Here is a 24846-nt window from a genome sequence, read left to right as displayed (position 1 = left end):
TACAGTTCTTGAGGTCTCAGTCAATGTCCCTGCTCCAGACCATGACTCTCACTCAGACCTTGGGGGAATCAGGTGATTTGGAAAGTGACTGAATTTTCTCTAGTGGCTTAACACGGCACCAGTTGACAAAGCACCCAGAGAATAATCGGCCAAACTGTGAATCATTCATTTTGGGGGAGGAACGAAGAGCCAATGGCATGGCACAGAGTGGGGAGGTGTGTCACCTGTACCACCTGCCTTCTCTGCCTGACAGCCCTGGTTGCAAAAGCCAGAGGACAATCTGTCCTCTTGGAGATCACCCTGGAGTGGTGGCGCATTTGAATCGTGCAGCATCTTGCTTTCCTGCACCCTTCCTTGTACCTCCCTTTCATCTTATTCTCCAGTTTGCCTTGCCTTTCCTCCTCCTATTTCCTCAGCAGCTATGACCAGCCTGAAGGAAATCTGTCGTGGCCTTCCTCTAAACCCTCTGCCTGAAAACAAAGGTCGGAGAAAAGGAATACCCCATGCACCCGTGAGAACACCCAATCTCACTGCTCAGGAGAAAAAGGTAACATGGGGTTTCACAGGGCCTCATTTCTCTTCCTTTCAGATAAAGGCAGCTTGCAGCAGCAAACCTGATTGCCTCAAATGCTTTTCTGAATGGGAAGCTAAACTTTGTGTCAAATGTATTTCCTTGGTGTTATAATTCACTGTGTAGTGGGACAAAGGACTGGAAACTCTTCTGCTCACTTCCCTTCTTCCTCCTCCAGAATAATTGGGTTGATATGAGGGAGATTTGCTGCACACCACCTTCCATGGCTGTTGTCCACACCTTTAAATGGCTAAACCAGAGGCATTAGACTTCAGTGCTGTCAATCCAGCATTGTTCCTTGAAGATGAAATTCAGAATGCTGTTGCAAAACCATTGCATATGTATGGGAGTGAAAGCTAGCACCTCCAATACAATAAACATCAAAGGTGATGAATCGGCATCATGGCAGCAGCTACACATCTGTACATTTGCATAAAAAATCCAAAGATGATTTATTTTAGCCAGTAGTCCAGGCATCCTGCAATTTAGGCGAGTTTGTAGGGAGTTAAGTTAATTATTTGTCTTTAGTTGCGTAATTATTTTCCTGTCTCTTTTTGTTTAAATAGTCTTCATGCACATTAGAGTAATCATTGCATTATTTCATGTTCAAGACTAAAAAAATCATCAGCAGAAAATATTGGTCAATGGGTGGAGATCCGTAGGAATTTGTGTGGGAGAGGATAAGGTGGGTTCCTTAGTTTGGAAGTCTGTGCTTCATCACATGTAACACCACTTACACTGAGACATTCTGGTCAGAACACAGAAGTTCCTTCCCCAATAACAACTTGCACACAACTTCCTTGCCTTCGTGGGAGTTCCCCACTGGCATCAGCAGTCAAATTCTTTCGAAGTCCACTTCCACAAACAGAGGAGAGTCTAGTCAAAGGGTAGAAAGAGGAACAGCTGTGAGATATCCAAAGAGGATTTACTTCAATGTCAGGAGCATTCATGGCTGAGGCATCCTGTCTGTGCCTGGGACAGCTCAGACCCATGGAAATGCGGTTACTAAGTGTGCAGAAGGGCTGTGGTGATGGCTGTGAAGATAACAGAGTGGGGAGTGAGTTTCACTGCATGTCAGAACATTGCCAATCATCTCTGTTTTATTCCTTGCCTTTGCTAAATCACTTTTCCCCAGAAGTCTGATATAGCGGGAGGGAGTCCATGTTGCAGGAGAGGAGATGGTATCTCCCAAAAGGATGCCAAACCTTGCTCTCTAACCTGGAGAGGGGAAGGCAATGATAAGGTCTTCACTCCCTGTATAGAAACTGGGATACTTTCCTGCCTTCTTTGGAGCAGTAGACTGGTTTTCTGCCACCAGCTGACTGTGTAACATCCGTCTCTCTGTCTCTCATCTCTCCATTTTACCTACTACATGTGATAAGTGGTCATGCTAGTTGGTATTTCATTCGACTATTAGAGATTTTAAGGCTTCCTTTATGATTAATCCTTCACCCTAAACTGTTAACAGAATTAGAGGCTCAGCTTGTGTTTGTTTCATATCTGAAAGGTCAAATCTCTTTTTTTAAGAGGTGCTCCATGCTTAGAAAAGCATGTAGATGGAAGGTTGTCTGTCTACAAGGGTTTTTTAAGTCTTGAGACAGGCTTCCAGATTTTATTGACACTGTGTAATGCTGAGCATATTATGAGACTTGTCTTTATGTATGACTTTGTATTCACTTTCTAATTGAAATATTCCGAGGAAACTTTGACAGAAGTGAAGTTAATAATGCTCTGCTGATTTCCTCTGTGTTTTTCTCTCTTTTCATATGCTGTGATTCCCCTTTTAGTTCTTGTTACAATAACAAACCTTACCACTGCCAATGTTTTATTTTCCTGGGCCTCCTTTTGTGGTTATAATAGAAATCTTATAAGTGAGATGTATAAAGAACTGTGTGTTTTGGGACTTGCTGAAGAGGTATCTAACTCTTCCTATCATACCAACTTTAATCTTCTTGGATAAATTGAGCCATATCTCAGAACTGATTCTGATTATATGTTTCCTGAGTTCTATTCCTTCAGCATTCTTTGCCTGAGGCCTGAAACAGCCACATCCTCTCTCTTTCCCTCCCTCCACAGCTCAGGAAACCCTAGCTTTCTGTTTCTCAGCATCTGTATCTTAATGTAAATATGTTTCAAAGAAACTACCCTTAAAATCTAGGTGTGGTGTGTGCTTTGCGGAACAAGGATGTTGCATGCTCTGTACTCACTGACATACCAATAAAGCTGGAGCAACTTGGGAAGAATGGGCACTTCTCTGTGTTGCTCAGGATCAGAAAAAAATGGCATGGCTTCATCCATGCAGTAATGCCCTTATGGATCTTAGAGCCAAGTCATGCTACAGTCCCCCTGCTACCCAGCAGGATCCTCTCTCACCCGATTACAGTCTTGTGTTTCTGGGGGGGGCACTGAGGTCAGTAATGGGCCTTGATGACCCTGATGAGCCTCTCCTGAGGTCTCCTCCCACACCCTCTGCCCATAGGCTTAGGGGCTCCATTTAAGCTGAGGCCTGGGGTTTCAATCTCAGCTGTGTTGGAGATGTCTTTGTTTCTGTTTAGGGTGTCCCTGTACTCAGCCATGGACCTCTTGGGTCTGCTCTCCCACCTGTGGGCTGACATCCCTGTCTGAACCTCCCTGGGGATCTCTGTGCCTCATCTCTCCATGGTAACTATCACCAGCCCTGGTCTTGACTTGCGTTTCCTGCTTGGTCCTGGACCTGCACAGCAGCCCGGCCTTGCCAGATGACCAGGACTCCTGGTGGAACCTGTCTGCCATGCCTGGGCTGCCCTGTTCTCCTCCCTCAGGTAGCACAAGGCTGGGCCCTGGCTGGTGAGGTGCCTGCCCTGGCTGTGTTGGCTCTGCTTGGCTCCCTGTTCCTTAGGGTGCAGCTGTGACCCCCTGCTTGGGGACATCCTAGGTTGAAGAGCTGAAAACCAGAACCTGGGAGCTCATTCAGCACCTGAAGCTGTTCTTCAACTTTCTGGGGAAGAAATGGAACTTCCAACTTCTATGATTTCTTTGCACATCCAGAAATGAGGCTACTTTAACAAGTTTATATGGTTGGGAAGGTTGACTTATTAGCTCCTTGTTCCGGTTTGAGAAAAGGAAAGTGAAAAAAACCCCTGTATTAATTACATTTTGGTTTGGGTTTAATTACTTTGTATTGGGGTAAAGTAGTCACCATGTTGGTTGAGTTCATACTGCCTCTCTAGTTTGAGGTATTACTGTCTTTCTGGCCCCAAGGCCTGTTTGCCTATCCAAAGATTGCTCAGATTTTGTCCCTGGTACATAACTTTTACAGAGCAGGGGCACGAATCCGGATTTCTATTTTGCTGTGCTTGGTGATAATGATTTATAGAAAGTCAACAGAGGTACTGGCAGTTGTTCAAAGTGTGTATGATATGTGGTTTCTCCATCCTAACTCCAGTCCTAGTTTCACTAGCCTGTTTTGGGAATTTATTAGTAATTATTAGTAACTGCACCCAGTTTGTTAGAAGACAAGGAGACGAGGTTTCCCAGCCTTTCATCTCTCTCCCCTTTAAATTTGATACGTTATCTTTTGAGAATGTTTGGTTTCCCCTGGCTGTTAAAGAGACCATGCTCCTGGTACTTTATCTGGTGAGCGTCCTCTATACGGTCTGCAGCTCATCTAGAATCAGGGCTGAGGTTTCCAGGGTGGCTGATGCCACACCTGACCCAGGTGTGGAAAAGCAGAAAGGTGCTTGCCTCAGCTCTTGCTGCTGCAGAAGCATGCAGAGAAGGTAGAGCGACCTTGGAGCACAAATTGCTCTGAAAAGTTCATCTGGCTTTTTTTCTTTCTCTCGCAGTTTTAAAGGTACAGGAATCATGTCTGGGCACAGAGCAGCAATAGGGGATACACATCATAAAGTCACCCCAAGACACTCCTGTTTTGGGACATTGGACGACAAAGAACTTGGTTAAACTGTCACAGCTCATAACCCATTTAAGGCAATGGCCAGTCAGAAATCTCCATGCTTACTTCCCAGCTGAGCTGATTGAACTGGGACCTATCAGGCAGAATAAAAAATGATACTATCTTGCTTGCTGCTTGGAGAATAGTGCCACCAAAGAGCCCAGGTCTGGCTGTCATCAGGCAGAAGATGGCAAGTGGGAGGGAAGCACCATCTCCACTGGAAAAGGGGCAGAACTAAGAATGAAATCATAGAATTAAGCCAGTCAGTTCCTCTCCTTCTGCTTCCCTCTCCCTCAGCAAACAGGGAGACTGTAAACCTTAAGGTCTCCGGGGGTCTTATATCGAAGTGCTGGTGAGCCATTTCAGAAAATGGAAATGAATGCCATTCCTTGTGAAGAGGTTTCCTTCTGGCTCTTCAACAAACACCAATTAACAAACAGGCTGGTTTACTTGATTTCTCAAGAGAATCTTCCAGCAAAGAAAATTAGCTGATTGATTGGAGCAGGATTTCATGGGCTCTCTTGACTATATTTTAGCATTGAGAGGTCTAAATCTTGATTAAATAGCAGCAGAATCCTGTTAAAATATATGAAGTCTAGGGAGTATAAAAAAAAAGACACCCTACTAGTGATTAGAGCTTAAACACAAGAACCAAATGTCAGATCCAGCTGGGAGACTTAAGAGGCAGACTTTGCATTTGCCTACATTGCACAGAGTTGAATTAAATCAGTAACTCACCAAATTCAGAGCAATTTTTTTTTTTAATAGCCTTTCAAACTCAGGATTATAACTGCAAATAATATTTTTAAGACAACAGCAAACCTACTTTTTCAGAGGTACTGAGCATGTGCAGCTTAAGTTTCTGTCACTGGAAGTTATGAAGAGGAAGGACGCCTAAATAGCAAATACAGAAAAGTATTGGGAATACAATGTGTCAGAGGCAAATCCCTCCTTCTAAAAGCCTAGGATAATGATTTTTATGGTGCTTTAATGAAATGTATCATCTTCCCACAAAAGCATAATGATCAGCCTATTTGAATTTGCTCCTTGAGTGTCTTTCTCAGGTTATTCAGTTTATGACTCAGTAATGAATGTGTAAAATTCTTCCGGATGCACATGGCCATTGCCCTTACATAAAGCAGTCAGGCTTCATCTAAGCAATTTCGAGCACCCCAGCTCTTTTATTGAGACATTGTTTCACAATCTTACATTTAAATTCTTCTAATTTCAAGACTACGATTTTTTTACAGGTAATTCACAGCTATTTATTCCTTTTCCAGCATTTCCCTGAAGCTTCTTCCTGCTTTGACATTTATCCTGCAGTGAGACAGCAATCAAATGTCACCTTTATTCAGTTAAGCTAAAAAAGCCATAGTCTTAGTCCCCTTTATAAGATCTCTATTGTCTGTGCAAGGTGCCCTTCCCACATTCCATGTAACATTCAAGTTCATGTTTCATTAATGTTTGCATCATCAAAATTCAGGCTTCTGCTAATGTGTAACATTAATAGGATAGAGGCTCAGTCTAAGTGAATTTATTTGAAAATCAAACCAGATTTTTCTTGCTTGAATTTAATGGTGAAGAAAAATATCTGCCCTTCAGCTTCATTTTAATATAAATGATATATTGATCGAAGACTGTGGGTGATCCTTGCCACAATGGAAGCCTTACAGTTCCCTGTAGTTCTCAAAGGCACCCAAATAACCAGTGTTTGCCTCATGATTTTTTTGGTTTTAGGGGTGCAGATGATTTTATTTTTGCTTTAGAAATGTCTTATATCTAGAATCTGCTCTGATGGCTGCTCACGTCTGAGAGTGACTTTGGAAATCCCCATGTATTTGTCATTGTGTGGGTATAGCTGGGATTTTTGTGTTTATTAATAACATGCCCTTGAAAAATGACTGCTTATCTAACTGGAGGAAAATGAAGTGGTATTAGAAGATGGAACTTGTGTTTTCTCATTTGGTAAATAGGTTTTTCCCCCTTGTCATTCTCTGTGTGGAATGGCAAATCTAATTTGTAGGATTTTACTGGTCTGGTCCTCAGGTGGTGTCAATCAGCACAGCCTCACTGAACTTGAAGCTGAATGCCTGCTCAGGAGCAAGAGTGCCAGCAAAAACCTTTCAGTATTAGGCATTTTAGATTTAGAGGTATTGTTCCTTTAGTGTGTTCCAAGGGATGTGAGACCAGAGTGCTCAGATGAAGGGGCTGGAGAGCCCCAACCATCAGAGCCAGACCTTGGACAGGTTGAATGAGGAGTTTTGTTGCCAAGCTGACAGTTTTGTGCATCTTTTCAGCACTGCTCACCAGGGTGGCTGGGGATGATAATTACACTGGATGGTTCTAGATGCCTTTGCTCTGGATATCTGCCCTACAGCCCACCCTTCACCCCCTCAGCAGGCACTTGTATCCACAACTGAACTGCTCATGGCAGGTGTCACAAACTCTCTGCTCAGCCCTCTCAAAAACTGAGCTGTTATCAGATTCAGAAGCAAACTTGATCCCTTTCTATCCTTTCCAGAGCCATTAAAAATCAACCAAAGGAAGATATGGAATTCTGTATGATTTGTGAATCTTTTCAACTGAAACTCCTTTGGATGGTGTTGCCATTTGCCAGGGAACTTATAAGATCTTTGCATGAAACTGGCTATTTAAAGATGACAAAATCTTTGTTCTCATTGTGGTTTTAATCAAATGAAACACAGACTACAGAGACATGACTTAACAGGCTGTTACTAAAGATAGTGATTTATTTATGGATTCTTTCATCCAAAAGGACATACTGTACTTTGCAAACCATGGCTAATGTCTTTCAAGGCAATAGGGGGTGTAAACCACGTAGAATCATCTGCAGAATTTAGCTGAGTGCCTAATAATCACTTTAGCTAATTTGGAAGTGATACATGTAGCATCAATAAAATAATGTAACCCAACACCCTCTGCAATACATTAGGATGCTAAATGGAGTGAATCTTCAATAAAACTTAGCCCAGGAACATCTTCATCTGGGAGTATGTCACATAACCGTGGGCTAGGATCCCTTTTTGAATGGAAAGTACAGTAGGATCTTCAGTGTCTTGGAATTTAGTGACTTAGTTATAAGGATTTCTGAACAAGGTTTATTTGGGTGAAATGACAGGGGGAGGAGACGGAGAGCCAAAGATCTGAGGGTGTCCAGGGATTTTTATAGTGGGGATGGAAAGGCGGGGATAAGGGGTATACAGCCAATGGGATACTTGACAGGAGGCGGGTTTGAGGGTGTGAAAAACGAGGTTCGCTCTCCTGTGAGAATTTAAAAGTTTAATAAAAAGACAGTAAGAGACACATAAAATAAAGCAAAGAGGTAATGGCCGGGTGCCCGGGGATAGTCTTTTTTATACCATTTTTACTGTCTGTTCTTTATGCATATTCAAACTTTTCCAGGAGCTGTTCTGCATGGCCGATCCTTGGTTCTGCCTTTTTAGAGCATGCACATTTTTCTGCCTTGCGGTTTTATTTCTTTTGATTCTTGGGCCTGGGCTCGCTAGGTGAGAGTTGATAGTAGAGTGGGCCTCTTAATTCCCCAGACAGTCAGGGTTGATTGCAGTTTTGGGCCTCTTTGCCCCCCGGGCAGAGCAGTGATAGCCGCTTTGGGCCCCTTTGTTCTCCGGGCAGTGTTGATACCAGCTTTGGGCCTCATCCTCTGTTGGCTTGGAAGTTATCTTACTCGCTCACACTTGCTAAATTCTTGCTAAAAAGAAAGAAAACTACATCCACACAGCAAAAGCATTTCTAACATTATATTCACCTTAATACTTGTGAGAAGCCAATATTACGATATGCGTTTATAACAAGGGCAAGGAAGCCAATGGGATTAACACAAAGGAGGGTTTTAGGGAAGGAACCAATGGGGTGTCGAGTACTACAGAACTTTCTAGAATTAATACATATTAATTTAGAGGAAATGAATATTAACAAACTTATACATAAAACAGGCTGGGGAAAATGTTAACCAGCGATACAGAAGTATGCAGATAACTGAACTGGGGGATTATGGCTCTCACCCTAACTACAGAGTCAGGCATTAAACCTCGGTGACTGTTGGATCCTCAGGGGTCTCGGTGGCTGCAGCCACTTGTACTGCCACACTGTGTGATATTGATAATATTGAGCACCACTTACCAAATCTCAAAGGTTTCTCCATGCAGATTTGGGGACATTGGTGGGAAGGGGCTTCTTACAGGTTTACTGCAATTGAACCTACAAGGAAAGATCCAGATAGAAATGCTTCAGTAGGGAAGCAGAAATGAAGTTTCTCTGGTATGAGTTTGTTCTTTTGAATTGCGCTGTCCTTGTAACAGCTTAGGCAGGCTTCCAGGTGATTCTGGTTAAAGTTCAAAGCGACCCACCTACCTCCATTTCTCTCATACCTAGTTTTTTTCTCTCGTTTATTTTTTGTGTGTTTGTTTTTTGGCAGCTGGCTCTGCGCAATGCCTTGCGCTATTTCCCACCCGAAATCCAAAAGAAGCTGGCACTGGAATTTGCTGAAGAACTCAGGCTGTATGGCCACATCTATATGTACAGATTCTGCCCAGATATTGAGATGAGGTAAGGACTGGATGGTTCATGTTGTATTTGGCTGCTATTTGCTTTCCAGCTCTCACCCGTGGAACTGACCTTTAAATAGTGGCCTTACTGCGTCCTAACTTACCTCTTGTAGAAGTTGTCATAACATATTAACGAAGCTCATCATCTGATAATTTGGATGTTCTGTGTATTGCAGTGATTTCATTTCCATGGAGGGCCCCTCCATGTTTTGGGATGCTCCATGGGATTGGGAGGGAAGCAGTGTGTTCCTTTCTGGATAGGCTGTGGTGGGCCTGGGCACTCACTGCTGGAAAGCTCAGTCAGCACAGGGAAAGGACTGAGCCAGGCTGTGTGTGTGGCAATGCCAGCTCTGCCCCACACAGGGATCTCAAAAACTCTGTCCCATGGCAGGGCTTAGTTTCTAGGGGCCAGTCATTACTCAGACAGCTCCAATGACAACCTTGACAGAAAACTTGCAGTAGTTCTGAGCTGCTGCCAGTCAAGTCCCAGCTGAACCAAGAAGTAAGACCAGGTGAGTTGCTGGTTGGGTTATCCCAACTCTCCTAGTGCTCTTGGAGCAGAGGAAGCCTGCTGGGCTTTAAAGGAAAGGCAGTACATTTTTTCCATTGGAACCTTTATGTGACCCTGGTGTGTAATAGTCTGTGCCTGTTGGTCTTGGGCCATCACTTCATTCTAGGGCTGCTGGGGCTAATGTTTGTGAAGCAGAACAGATTTAGTGAGGGCTGCCAGGGACTAGCTGCTTTTTTTAGACTGATTGATTCCTTTTTGCATCAGCAGGGGCCTGGTTAATGTCCATACAGAAATCTGAATAAAGCAAATAGAAAGCACTCTGATTTCCACAGACAACTATGCTGTTCATATATTAGCCTCAGGTCAGATCTCACAAAATTCAGCTAAGGAGTGGACAAGTGGAAGACTATCTGAAAGATTTTGCGGAGCTGGACTTCAGAGGGCCCTGTACTAAACTGCAGATGATGACACCTTCTAAGTAGGCTTGGATGAGACAGTCCAGCAGCTTGTTTCCATCACTGGCATCCGTGACTCTTTGATAGCTTCAAGTTTTTTGTATTTTGTGACCATTTCACTGATTACTTTCTAATAGATTATTGCAGTCTCAGAATGAGAAAACACCTTTTGATCTGTGTAGTCTGATAGCATTTGATTTTTGTTTTGTGTGTCCCAGGGACCACAGCTCCATTTAACAGTCATGTTCCTATGCCAGAGCACTCAGCTGATACCTGAGAGTTGGGTTTCTTATCTTCTGAGCAATATTATGTGTAAATATATCCTCTTGATGAATCACATCATTCCACAGAAATCCTCTTTTATCAAGTTTAGAAAAGCAGAAATCCCTAATAAAAAAAGCATTGTGGAAAAACTCAAAGGTTTTCTCTCCTGGTTTGGCAATGACTACAAGGCATTTGTTTTAGTACACTGATGTAAAAAGCCAGAATAAAGTGCATGGGATCATGGGAGGAGCTCTTTTTCTCAATCTGTAGAATATTCATTCCAGATCTTGGCTCATGAGCTGGACAGGGGATGTCCAAATTTTTTTTTTTTTGTAGGTGGCACTCTTTAGCCTGACCTTTTCAGTGTAACTTTCCCTGAGCAAAGCAAGTGTCCAGCCATTGAAGGTCTGTGGTCCAATAAAAGGAAGATAATTTAGAAACCATGCCAAAAGATCCCATCCCTCTTTAGGAATCTTCAGCATTGGTAATAGGGGTGTTGCTTACAGAAAAGGAAGGAGTAAAACTCTTGATCAGTGATTCTACTTCCTTTAGGTGTCATACCTTGGAGGCCTCAGCACAATTGTATTAAAACCTGTGCAAACACAGCAAAGGAATTGTCCCTGCCCTGAACAGCTACAGTATAAATCCAAGAGTAGAAGTTTTACAGCAATTTGATACACAAGCAGATGGTGGAGGAGAAGATAACAATGAGATGATCACAGCAGGTGACATTAAGGACATTAGTGCCAGGCAACCTGAGCTGGGCTAACTTTGTGGGTGTTTCCCATACTTCACCTCTCAGCTTGTGGATGAAGTGCATCTTCGTAAAAAGGCCCATATTTCTCCTACCTAGTTCAGTTTTTGAGAGTTTCTTGGAGTCTGAAACTCAAGCCAAGTGTTTTTTCCTTAGATACTATCTTAAATAACAAGGGTGGGTGAGCCTGAAGGCAACTTCCAGCGATGCTGTTTTCCTTGGCATTGCAGCACTTGGCTGCTTGGCCTGGCAGCTGTGTTGCAGAGGCCACTTCCACCATCTCCCCCCCAAAAAATGTGTCTGAAAACCAGTGAGCCATCGTATTGATCAATTGTGATTAAATAATTCAGCAAATAAGTCGAATGCAATTTCTTGGTTTTGCTTCATTCTGATAATAGTTAAAGCCTGATTTTCCTGTTCCTGTACATATGTAACTTCATATCTGTACATTTTTTTCTTTACTCTTCCCTCTTGAATAAAAGCCTGTAACTCAGACAAGTTTGAGTATCCCTGGCAAGCAGAGATATTCCTGTGGGGTGTGTTGTTCTGGTTCCTCTTGTGAGCTAGAGTGTTTCTTTTAAATTTTTGTGCCTCTGCTTTCAGAGCATACCCCATAGGAGAATACCCTTGCAAGACCAAATCAGCTGCTGCCATCATGCTGATGATAATGAATAATCTGGATCCCTCTGTGGCTCAGGTAAGGTACAGTAAAAGGAACCTGGATTCATAGGCAGCAGCAAATTGGCAAGATACTTCCTGCATGTGTTCTCACATAAATACTGACAAATTTAGACATACAGGTACTGTATGCAGGAGCTTGGTCGCTGCCTGAAACATAGAGCTCAGCTCTTGGTACATTGCTTCTACAACTTATGTTGAAAAATTAGTGCTGCTGCTTCCTGTGTCTTTGGAAGCTCATTCCTGTGACAGTGTTATAGTAACAAACACTTAATTTTGAAAAATAATATTAATTTTTGTTCTTATTGCTTTTACAATGTTACTTTCTGATTTTAAGAACATAGAGAGTTTTGATGCAATAAGCTCTAGAAAAGATTTATTACTGAGATGGCAAAAGTAGCTCAGAGATACAGTAAAAGGTTTGAGAAAAGTGCTTGCCTTAATATTAAATTGCCTTTTTTAGTTTCCTCAGGAGCTTGTCACTTACGGAGGAAATGGGCAGGTCTTCAGCAACTGGGCACAGGTAGGACATTGCTGGGTTTACAACTTGTTTCACAGAGCCAGTTTCACCCTCCCCCACGCACATTCTGCTTAGGCAGTTTGGGATAATTCTTGGCAGTCATTGCCTTAAAATACTCCAAAACATCCTGTTTGGATAGGGGAATGCTCAGTTATGAACTGCGTAGATGGAGAGAGCTTTATTTAGTAGGGAGACCACAGACAGAAATACTAAACCTGATACCATAAACACACCAAACTGTGTAGGATGATATAAAGACCTTTCTTTGTCTTTCTCTGATACATATGTATGTGCCTGTGTACTTGGCACAGATAATTTTAGAGTCTAAATCCAGGAAACAAAAAAGTGTATCCTCTGTTTGTTTGTGTACTTTTGTAATATTTTTCACAAGTAGTGGAATAAAAAAAGGGCTTTGGTTGAAGAATGTGCAATTCTGAGTCATTTTCCAAGTAAATCAGAGTAGCTGTTAATAATTGGGCTAGCTGGCCAGTTCATGGTGCACTTTACTATGAACATCAGCCCTTATCTTCTAAGAATAATGGCAGATGGTTAAAAGCCTCTCTAAAATCAGAGAATGTTTTAAATTGTGTTTGTATAATCTCTGTTCTCTTATATAAAAATAAAGGTCAATAAATATACTCCGTTTATTCTAAGTGCTGCAAAATGCAAGTGGGAAACATTTTCAGGAGATCTTTGGAACCAGCAACATCTTTAGAATTCTGTTTGCAGTGCAGGACAGAATCAGCACAGGTAGGAAGGTACATCCCCCTGGAGAGCAGCATCACTCCTGAAGGCTAGGAAGGTCTTGATTGCTGATTCTGCAGCTGGAATTAGCAAAAGCTGACCTAAGAAGCCATCTTCTGTCATAATGAATCACATATGCACCTTGTTGTGGCTTTACCTGAATCTGGCCTCTTGCTTTTTAAAGAATCCAAGCAAAACTAATGTGTGAATGAAGTTCCTGATTAGGGGAAAGGAATGGATTCCTCCCTCTAGCATGACCCAGGGTTCCTTCCCAGTTTGGGATTTCTCATTGGTGGTTAAAAGAAAACTTGTGTTTCAGTTTCCTAATCTGGTGCATTTAATCTAGAAGTTAAATGGAAGTCTTAGGCAGATTTTGAGGCAAAACTGTTCTGACTTTTTTTCAAAGAGAGGTACCATGTCAGTGCTCACCATTTCTTTATTCTGTATATTAATTAATAAGTGCCAGTTAACTGTTGTCTGTTAGCTATGAGTGTTACAGCATTTGAGGTGAGCAGTGCCAGTAGTTTATGTAGTGGCCTTTATTGGTCTGACATTCCTTAGGCAGATGCTGGGCTGCAAGGTGAGGTAGAAGTGCTGCCAAAGTCAGAAATATTCTTTTCTCTTGTTCTCATCCAAGCCAGTCCTATGACCTGCAGAACAAACAAAACCTTTTTATTTCTGTTTGCTTAGAGTAGCAATCACATGAATGATTCAGTTACCACAGAACATTTTATTCCTTTTGTAGCTTGAAAACGACTTTTTTTTAAAAAAAGAATCTAGCATTGCAAAACTCATAGTGAAAAGGTTCTGTTTGGTTTATATCATCCATGCAGACCTGTGCTTTCTTCTGGATAATTTCAAATGCAAGAACTATGTCCAGAGCTAACTTTACAGATCTGCAGACACTGTAAAGACACTGCTTTTTAAGCTAGGAAAGGCTTTTCCTTCCTCCTTGCTAGTTATGCCTTTCGATGCAAAAAGATCTATTTATCTTACGGCTTCGACTTTTATTAGGATGTTTCTCCCAGACTGCTATGGAGTTGGGAGTTCAGTTAGTTACCTGTTCTGTCCTATGACATTACTTCCATTATTCAACATTTTTCATAAACCAAATTGTAAAAAGCAAGACAGTAACTTGACTAACTCTCTCCTGTTCAGCTGAACTTGCACCTTGGGGAATTGGCTGGGTTAGAAGGGACTGGCTTCAAATCTGTACCATTTTTAATTCAGATCAAAGCCACAACCACAGAAATTAAGTGCCTATGTGTATTTGTCCCTGATACTTCTGCCTCTTTGATCAGCAATTCTGGTTTATTTTTTTCCCCTCAAAATTCTGTTTGTGTCTGTACAGAAACTGTAGTTTCAAGCAATTGTTGAATTCCAATTTTGCACAGGTAAGTTTCTCACAGGCATAGTTTACACGTACTAAAAATTCTGTGAAGTATAATGAGCTTTGTCATAGACAGTGGTGGATTAAAGTTAAATTTAAAGTCAGCTCAAATGGTCAAAGTGTACTTTTTGGCATTAATCAAGAGTAATTATTGAATTATGCAGACAAAGCTGAGATATATTTGTGTACTCCAGGGTACATCAAGGATTTCCTTCAGTGTCCACAATGAAAGCTGATTTTTTTCCTGGAGAAGAAAACCTTTTTCATTTTACAGTGCACATTTTCAAAACCATTTATTGCACTAGAAGATACTGAATTTCAGGTTAGGATTGACAATAAGCATGAGTATTTAATCACTTCTATAGGGAAAATTTTGCAGTTTGGCTTTGGAAGGATTGTCAGAAAAGTGCCAAATCCAAGTGGTTAATCTCAAGATAAAATTAGAATGGCTTTAAAAGTGAAGGATATCTGGGGTTTGTACTGGAGAAATGATTCTGGAACTTATTCAGACTTTTGTTAGTTGATGGTTTATGTTTCCTGGTGATATATCTTAAAGGACTTTATTAAAAGCAAGAATGTGTTGAGAGCTCTGTTATTCCATATGTGAATGCACCTCGTTATCTCTGTAGCTGCCTTCATTCTCCAAGTTTGGCAGCTTCATAAAAAACCATAAATGTAAGATGCAAACAAAGTCCCTCTCTTCCTTGCTCTTCCTTTTAGTTCTGGTTGGTAATGCACTATTTGTCAGAGATGACAGAAGAGCAAACACTGGTGATGTACAGTGGGCATCCCCTGGGACTCTTCCCCAGCCCCCAGCGTGCTCCTCGTTTAATCATTACCAATGGCATGGTAGGTATTAGCATCTTGTTTTCTTTTTCCTCCTATTCTGTTTCATTTTCATGTGGTGGCTGAGTTAAAATATGATTTATACTGTCTGAATTTACAACACCACACAGGAGAATCTGGGATCCAAATTCTGCAGCATTCATTCCAGTACAGCTACTGTCACCTCATGTGTGCTGATCAGCAGTGATGGAGGAAACAACCTTCTCCTTATTAGAAAACCTGTGTTCTGACTGAGTCTGAGACACTTTCTTGCCCAAAACAGTTCAGCTAGGCTCAGTCTGGATGATTTAAAAGCCCCCAGTAAGCAAACACGATTATTAATCAGAGGCCCAGATATCTGGGCTGCTTTGCTCAGAAGGTAAGATGGACAAGTGAAAATACTGGTTCATTGCCAGTCTTTTGAGCCATTCAATATCTATTCCCCTGCAGGTTAGTGTTGTGGCTGGGGAACTGCTCTCCTTAAAACCTGTGTGGCAGTCACAGTGCCGGAAAGACCAGACATAATTTTTTCTAATACTAGAATACATGAACTAAAACACCTGGAATACTCCCCCAGTTTCTACTGTTTTTCTGTGTGTAACCATAGCTAAAGAAATTTAGGATGTTCAAAAGACCTGCTTAAATCTGTAATTTGCTTATGTGGATTTTATTTTGGTTGTTTTCTTAGGTCGTTCCCAACTATTCCTCCAGAGATGAATATGAGAAGATGTTTGCTTTGGGTGTAACAATGTAAGAAGATAGCTCACTATTAAAACATATCAAATATTTGACTAAAATATAATTCAGACATCAAGCAGTGACTGGTTAAAATTTCTAATGCAGATGGATTTCAACTGTGCTGCATAAAGTCCTGATGCTGCAAAGCATTAACGCACACTTAGATGGAATTACTTTGGAGTTTGAGTTATGTTCAGCCACATATATAAGGATGTAATTGAGGTCTGTTAGGAATTAATATTAGGTTTATGTGTGAGGCTTGGCTGAACAATAGCCTAAAGCCTTAATCATAACCCACTTAAAGCACTTGCTAGTTCTAATTTTCAGGGGTTGTTTTGCAGTCTATGGAAAACACAAGTTATAAAACATTCTTTCACGCTAAGAGAAACTTTGAAGTAGAAAGTGATCTTTTTTTAATGATTTTTACATACTCTCCTACTGTTGATGAGCACAAGATTATTATTCTTTTGTGTAGCATGGAGAGAATAAATTAAAACAGTCAGAGAGCTGTCCCACTTCTCTGGGAATTTAATATGAACATGGTCAACCATTTTGGGCTAAAAGCTTCCAAAGTGGCTATATGTCTAAGAAGCACAGGTGCCACTGAAAACCAATGACACAGAGATTGCAATGAGGTGAAAAAGAGTGTCCTTTTGCCCCAGTCACTGTGCTAAGTGCCAAGACAAGTTTACACTTGGGTTTTGATCCATGCACTTTTGATCTCAATTTAATGAGCTAAGCACTCCTCCGAAAATATGTTGGTGCATTGCTAATGATAAAACTCTGAGTTGAGAATTAGATAACAGCAGACCTTTAACAACAAATTGAAGCACAGAGGGTTTTTTTGTTGTACTGGAAACACAAGTGGACAAGTGGAAGTGCCACTCCAGCCTGAGCAATGTGTGGTCTCACTGTGTTGCTTGCTGTCCCCAGGTATGGTCAGATGACTGCAGGGAGCTACTGCTACATTGGGCCTCAGGGAATAGTCCATGGGACCGTGGTAAGGAACTGGGGAAAGGTCTCTGTCAGTACCTTTTGGAGGAGGCCTTCTCCCGCAGTGGCTGGTGTTGGGAGTGGTGTGGATTGCTGTGAGAGGATCTTTTGGCTACCAAAGAAATTCTCATTGCCCGCTCCATAAAAAAATTAATGTCTTTTCACTTAAGTATGTCTTATCCAGAACCCAGACTTGAAGGGATTTGCAATCAAGGTCTCAATCTGAGCTCATATTTAGCTACAATATGTGAAGTATGAATTGACCAAAAGTGTTACATAAAAACATTTTCTTGGCTGTTTTCCTTAGCTGTCCTTTGCAGCCACCCTTAAGCCTCTATACCGCAAGAGCAGCATGTTGGGAACCACTGATTATTCTATTTCATGGTGAGAGAAATAAGCATAATGATGACAGATGGTTTCACAACATCATTTTGTAACATATTTCCTTCTTAAAGGATTAAAGTGTTTAATGGTGCTGATGACCCCAGAGTTGCGAAGTCTGTTTGCTACAGGGACAAAAGATCTTTAAATTTAAGGGAGTCCAGTGAAAATGGCTCCTGGTGATGGTTGTGTTTGTTGTGTGCAGCTCACAGTGCTCAATGCAGGCCGTCGGTACCTGAAGGCAGAGGACCTGTCTGGGAAAGTGTTTGTCACTTCTGGCCTCGGAGGGATGAGCGGGGCTCAGGCGAAGGCTGCAGTCATTGCTGGGTGTGTGGGGATCATTGCAGAGGTGAGAGCAGTGCTGCTGTCATTCTGACTTCTCTCCTCCTTTTGCGGAGTCAGAACCCTCATTCTTCTGATCTGACAGGTTCCTGAAGCAACCCTGAAAAACCAAACTCAGAAAAGATACTATTTTCTAAGATCTGTCCTTTTTTTTTTTCCATTGCTGAGCATTTTTCACTGCTATTCCACTCTGTTCATTCACTCAACAGATCAGACTGCAAAAATATGGACTTAAAATTGCTTCAAAAATGATGCAGTACGATACTGTCAGATGAGCCATTCCCAGTGTTTGAACTACCCTCATTTCATGTGTGAAAAAGTGTAACCTCCACAGGCAATTCCCATGAGAACTGTGTTCTCTTATGCCAAAAATAGCCCATGTTAAGAAGGTGTTAGTTATGTTATTTAACTTTGATTAACCTTTAAAGCCTTCAGTATCCTTATCAGATGCAATAGGAAGTACTCGTTAAAAATGTTGGCATGGTTCACTCATCAAGATTTGTACTAATGATGTTGAGGTTGCGATTCCTTGAAGTCAATGGGACTTTTAAAGTTGACTTCTGAGGTTAATCACAAGCACTTATGAGAACCCCAGGTTTTGGGCAATGAAAGTAAGTTCTGCTGAGAGAAAATGCTGATGGGGGAGAAGTTCTGTAGTGCCATTTTTCCCTGTTCCCGAAGCTCTCCCACAGAATATCGTTGCAGAGAGTCTTTCATCCTGTGGAAAGTTTCTCTGTTCCAAATATGCTAAAATAGCCCAGTTATTTCTTCCCCTAAACTAAGATAATCTCATAATAATTTGTGATTCTGTGATTGCTCATGCCCATGCAATTAGAATAGTGGATGATAGGATCCACTGGATCCACAGATATCCTTAAGTATCATCTAATGAAGCATCCAAAACATCATCATTTGGGAAAGTATACATGCCTGCATATTTCAAGTGAAATACATTTCCATATAAAAAGGTTGCATTAAGTTCTCCCAATACCTGCCCTTTTCAGCTCTTCTGCTGATCACAGGATTCTGTTCTAGCAACCAGATGGAAGGAGGGACTGCACAAACACTGCAACAACTTTTAAGAGAGATTGTTGCTTGGCAATTCTATGAAAACAGTAGTGACAATCTTTAGTGATATTGACTACTTAGAAACATTAAACTTTTCCATGCATTTCTTTCTTCGTGGCTGGCTTTGATTTCAATACACTGGGGAAACATTCTTGTCTGAGCAGATACAGGACTGACCAAAATGCACCGAGCTCTTCTGAGTATCTGCATGTGATGGGCTCTTGTTACTCTGCAGAAGAAGGCATTTGTGAGAACTAAGCTCCCGTTAGAGCTGATTGGAGTGGGAGCTTGGCCTTCTCACCTAAAATCATTTATAGACAGCTAGGAAACCTCTGCTGTGGGCATGTCCCACTGCAGTGGAAAGAATTTCACAATCTGACCTATTTTAGTTAAAATTAAACTTCAAAACACAGTGGGTCAGACTGCCCACGTGGTGTGCAGTAAACCTGACTGCTCTGGCTACATCGGGTCTTCCATGAAAGGCTTGGGCTTCATCAGTTTTACAACAATGGTGCAAAGGTGGTTTTGTTAGAATGTGGGTTTTGCATGTATTTGAGATCTCATCAGGTACTCCCTGCAGATGGAATAAATGTATTCAATTTACTATTGAATAAATTATTAATGAATAAATTATTCAGACTTCTGTTATCATGATCTTTCAAATGCTGGAATACAAAGGAAATATTCCAGTGAAAGCCATTCAGAGCCATCCTTTGTCCTTTTCATCTCCACGGCTGCAGATGATTTTGTTCAGGAGACTGAATATCGCCTGGTTTTTATCTCCTGTGAGATGATCCTTGTCGGAAATGAGTCTCAGGAGCACATGTGGATAGCTATATATATGTACATATTATTTATTTAAGGAACCATTTATGCAAATGACACTGAATTGTGCAAGAGATCATTTTGTCAGCCAGGGCTTCCGAAGCTCAGGCAGAAGGGATTAGTGATGCAAGTCTTTTACCTCTCCTGTTTGACAGGAAGCTGATTGTAATTTTATGAAATAATGGTGTGGAGGGACAGATATCTCCTCTGAGCTGCACTGAGCTCTCTGGGATTACACTGGAGGCAACATTAGCTCATCATCTTTATGCAATTTTTTAAACTACTGAGATGCTGATCCAAAAATGAGCATATTTTTGAAAGGGTGGTTCAAAGGAAGCTAGTTTTCTTGAGCCAGCAAGCCTGTGAAAGACTAAGAATGTCAGAGGGAGCTGAAGTAAAATATGTAGGATGTGGTAACATTTAAATAGATCTGATCTGTGTTATGTGGGGATTTAAATGACCCCAATTCCTGTAATTCATACAGACCCCTTAATACTTTTCCTCCTGTGCGGATTTAAATATGTCAGAAGAAGCTGTCCCCCACGGCACCTGATTTTATTGAATAATTCCATTGGCAGTGACACTGTTATTATCATAATCTGGGGTTTTGGAGGGATAGTCTTTATTACTGATATGGAAAATGATGGATGGTTTCTCATGCTAAGAATAATTAGGAAATAAAAGGTTTCCTGGTGTTCAAGCAACTCCTGAATACAGAACTTATTTAATTTACATATAAGTACTTTCTTAATGAGAAAGAATTAAAATGGTGGGGAAAGATTATGGAGAAGTAAAAAATGCTTTAATGAAACACTAGAAGATATTCAGGTTGTGTGTTCTCATGCACACACATCATCGTGGGGGGTTTAAATCTGTTGCTACCACAGAATATTGGTTTAAATTAATTTTGCCACTTGCCTTATGCCACTGATAGCTCATTATAAACGTATTAATGGTGTGCAAGCTTGTACATTGGACCATTAATATGGAATCTGTGCCAAAGCCCCCATGGTTTGTCCATCCGTTTATATTTTTATCCAGCTGTCTCTTAGGCACGTACACACTGGCACACACAGAAGCTGAGCCCAGAGCAGGGTACAGATTTGGGATTGAGCTTGTTTGGAGCTTCCAAGTTCAAACAAGAGGGAATTAAAGACACAGTTTTGTTTTGCTCTGTGCTATTTTTCAGTGGCATTAGGCAGCTGGGACAGGAAAATGCTTTCCTCTTTCCTTTCCATATTAGGTTGAGATTTTCAACCAGCAGTCCAAGAACAAAAGTGAGGGTTAATTTTATTCTGCAAACCATAGCTTCATCTTGGGCAGCCTGGAAGAAATGTCTCTCTGGGCTGAACAAATAAAATATTTCCTTAATAATTAAAAAATATTATTTTCACAAAAAAATAGCCACATTTTAAAAATAGATTGGAGCGGTTTTGGCTTTTAATATAACCTTGAAAAGAAACAGTAGGAATACTTAAAATTCGCAGAATAAACGATTTTAATGATAAATTTTTATTTATAAACTATTTTGGGAAGTGATGTATCAAAAAAGTCTATTTCTTTCTTCGAACCAGGAGTAAAAGAGAACAGAAAGCTTAAAAAAATCAGAGGTGAAAAATAAGTATTTGAACAATAGTTATATATTTATATAAAATATCTATATTATATAGATGTATAACTCAAGGTAATAGTAGGGCTATTGCCTTTACCTTTTTGTTAGTTTTTCCTGCAAGGCAATTGAAAAATTGAAGGCAAAAATAACTGCATAGAGGAAACAGGAGTTTGAAGATCTCTGCTATTTCTCTTAGGTTGATGAAGCAGCACTTCTGAAACGTCACAGGCAGGGGTGGCTGATGGAAATCTCCAACAACCTGGACCACTGCATTGCTCGCCTCAGGTATGACTTGAAACATAACTCTGTGAGCTTCTCTCTGCTTCCTAACCCCCCCTCACATCTTTCTGCATTGTACCATTGTAGTCGGCACAAAGGAGGGTTGAGGACACCTCTTCTTATTCCAGGTCTGCTTTGGAATGCGAATCCAGCTTCCCAAGCTGCAGCAGTCTGTATTAGTGACTACCAGTGCTTCACATCATTTGTATATGTTAAACGTGTCTTCATTTAGTTTCATGAATATGCATGGAGCAATTACAACTAATGTTACACTTGCAGCATCACTCAAGCTTCATGGAGTCAGTGATTAACAATGATGTAAATGCTGAAAGATCTGTTTCTGAGATAAGTGTTGAGAACAACATACAGACTTTTTTTTTTGCTGGGTTTGATTCTGTGTGTGATTTGCACATTTCAGGACAGAATGAGGTGCATTTTCTTCAACCAATCTTTTTATTATTTTTCTAGAGAAGCAAGAAAGAATAAAATTGCTCTCAGTTTGGGTTACCATGGGAATGTGGTAGATCTGTGGTAAGTAGTATAATGGGTACATTAATGCTTTGGCTTTTTGGTCAATCTGGAATTAATTCCCAAACTTGGAAGAGACATTAAATATAGTGATGAGTACCTTACTCTAGATGCTCATGAAAAAGTGCTGTCAAAAGGGGGATCTTCATCCTTGTGTTCCATTTGCTGTCTTCCCTAGGGAGAGGTTGGTGTATGAGCTGGACACAACAGGAGAGCTGCTGGTTGACCTGGGATCTGACCAAACTTCCTGTCACAACCCATTCAACGGGGGCTACTACCCAGTGCAGCTGAGCTTTGAGGAGGGAAAGCAGCTCCTCTCCACCAGCCCAGGGAAGTTCCGGACACTGGTACAAGAGAGGTAAAGGTTTTCACAATACATCTCCCTAACCTTTAAGTTTAGTTGCTTTGCAAGTGATGCAGTCCTGGGGTATGATCCACTGCAGGGAAGAAAGGGCAAATCGGGCAGTTTAGGCCAAGGGAGAGGCCAGAACAGTGGTGTTTAGCCATTTTCAGTTTTTTCTCTGCTTACTTTGTGAACTACTTAAACTGTCCTGCAGTTTTGTGCATGCTGTTTTTTGTTATCAGCTTCCATCCCCAGAGCTGGCTGCATTGCTTGGCTGAAAGATGTGACATAACCTCTTTGCTATTTAGTGAAGTTTCCTCAATGACTGTAAATCACTTCAAGATTCAGAGATAACAGGTGCTATAGAGCCTGGAAACATCTCAATTGATATCTCGTGGGTTTATGTCTGAACTTATCTGGGGTCTTTCCCTTCCCACTGTCTCCTCCTACTCCCATGCCGTTGGTTAGTTAATAATAGTATTCTTTTTTATATTTCATCAACCTCAAGAATAACTGTTTCCTTCTTTATTTCAGTCTGAGGAGGCATGTGGCTGCTATTAACAAACTAGCTGATAAGGGCATGTTTTTCTGGGATTATGGCAATGCTTTTCTCTTGGAAGCTCAGAGAGCTGGTGAGTAGATCCTGGAGTTGTAGGTGGAAACAAGGACAATCCTGCATGCATCTTCCCACCTGTGTATGTTAAGTAGGATAGAGTTGGCCACTGTAATTCTAAGTCTTTAGTCTTCCTTTCTCTCTTGTTCTTTGAGACTCCTGACCCTCCCTGGCTGAGGTACAGCTTTCATAGGAACTTGTGTGCAGCCTGGTTTTGCATTCTGTAGTTTTCCTTCATCAAGTAACTGACTTAAAATTCTTTTATAGGTGCTGATGTTGCAAAAAAAGGAGCAAATAAAACAGAATTTCGATATCCTTCCTATGTTCAGCACATCATGGGGTATGTTGGGCAGAGTTGGGAATATGCTCTCTAGTACCTTGTGACTGTCTCTGTTCAGAGATTAGTGCAAATTGACAGTGCACAGTAAATGATCAAAAGGAAGCAACAGCAGTAAGAAAATTGATCTCACAGGTGTTATGTTATGCCAGAGTTAGTGTAGGCTAAATCATTGTCAAATCAGTACTCTTCACTCCTTTACATGAACAGCTGCATTGTCTTTGCATGAATTTTCCTTAAGCAGTTCTGCTCAAGAAGAGCCAGGTCACAGACTCCAACTGTAACTAGAGGCAACTTCACTTCTAGGTGCTAAAAGCTGAGAGCTTGCCTCTTCAGAGCAGTGGAGCTCAATTCCAAATCATCCAAGCCTTTTATCTGCACTGAAGTTAAAAGTATGATGGAAACAGGACACTCTTCTGCCCATGCCACCAGCTGTGCCTCTTACCCACACTGTACATGCTGCTTGTAGAAACAGCTGAGCTCAGGAGATCTGTTGAGGGACTGGATTTATAACTCATTTTTCCTCTGACTCATGCCTAGCTTGTCTATGCCATGTGAACAAGAGCCTGAACATAGAGTAAGGCCCCAACCAGATTAGATCTTTTCTTCCGGCCCTCAAGTGAAGCGTGTCTCACTATTGTATGTAAACAATGTGGACAGCAAATGAGTCTGGACTCGGGCACTCGGTCAGAACCTGCACTTGTCTGACAGTGTAGATGCTCATGGTTAGCCTGGGTTAAGGACACAAAGACCAGGCAGCAGGGAGAGTATATTTGATGAAACAGAAGAAAAACTGCAATTCATCTGATGATGCACTTGATTGAACTGTCCAACATGACTATCAAAATTCTGGCCTGACTATACTTTTATATACCAGTGGATGGCTGCATGAAACAGCACTGTTTAATTTCTCAATTAATAGTCCTTGATGCTTCTGTTTAGATTAGTTCATTGAAAATGTTTCAAATTCTTCTGTCTCCAGCTAATGAAAGAAAAGCACTGCTAGCAGCCAGGATAAATAAGGAAAGAATTTCAACTATCTCTTAATGAAACATGTTCTCTTCCCAGGGACATTTTTTCCCTGGGATTTGGGCCATTCCGCTGGGTTTGTACCTCAGGTGACCCACAGGACCTTGCTACAACTGACTCTATTGCCATGTCAGTGCTGGAAGACTCCATACGTCAGGGAGGTAAGACATCATCCCATGCCCCGCTCCCTGGGGGGGCTTTTGGGGAGAAAAAGAAACCCAGAGTTCAAATGTGTGTTAGCTTTTGGCTGAAAACATGGAAAGCAGGCTCTTCCAGGTTCCATGTAGGCAGGAAGTCTTGTTGTTGTCCAAACCCCTGTAAGGAGTGTAGCCTGTAGGTAAAACATAAAAACACCATGGGTGTTGATCCCAAAGCAATTTTGGCTAAGAGCCTTTCTATTAATTTGTTACAGGTGTTTTTAAACTTTGTCACCTTGAAACTTTAGGGCAATCAGTATCTTTCACCATCAGGTTTCCAAGAGTAATTTAAGGAGTCAAATTGCTTTGCCTTTGTCTCATAGGTGAATGAG

General features: G+C 41.3%; 1 protein-coding gene across 1 annotated transcript in view; it reads left to right on the top strand.

Moving 5' to 3' along the window:
* Nucleotides 1–421: 421 nt before the first annotated feature.
* UROC1 (urocanate hydratase 1) overlaps nt 422–24846 on the top strand; it is a gene marked incomplete at both ends in the record, with an annotated part of 38918 nt that continues 14493 nt past the window's right edge. Inside the window, 14 exons of the mRNA XM_082288469.1 lie at nt 422–547; nt 8959–9089; nt 11676–11769; nt 12214–12273; nt 15125–15253; nt 15918–15979; nt 16901–16967; nt 17547–17690; nt 21385–21473; nt 21936–21998; nt 22174–22353; nt 22873–22970; nt 23219–23291; nt 24357–24478. Of these exons, the coding sequence (XP_082144595.1) occupies nt 422–547; nt 8959–9089; nt 11676–11769; nt 12214–12273; nt 15125–15253; nt 15918–15979; nt 16901–16967; nt 17547–17690; nt 21385–21473; nt 21936–21998; nt 22174–22353; nt 22873–22970; nt 23219–23291; nt 24357–24478 (1438 nt within the window). The remainder of the gene's footprint in view (nt 548–8958; nt 9090–11675; nt 11770–12213; nt 12274–15124; nt 15254–15917; nt 15980–16900; nt 16968–17546; nt 17691–21384; nt 21474–21935; nt 21999–22173; nt 22354–22872; nt 22971–23218; nt 23292–24356; nt 24479–24846) is intronic.

The sequence above is a fragment of the Coloeus monedula genome (genome assembly GCF_965178545.1).
Source record: "Coloeus monedula genome assembly, chromosome: 11".
In the NCBI taxonomy this organism is placed as follows: domain Eukaryota; kingdom Metazoa; phylum Chordata; class Aves; order Passeriformes; family Corvidae; genus Coloeus; species Coloeus monedula.
The sequence above is the reverse complement of the archived record's forward strand: the minus strand, read 5'-3'. Positions and strand labels throughout refer to the sequence as shown.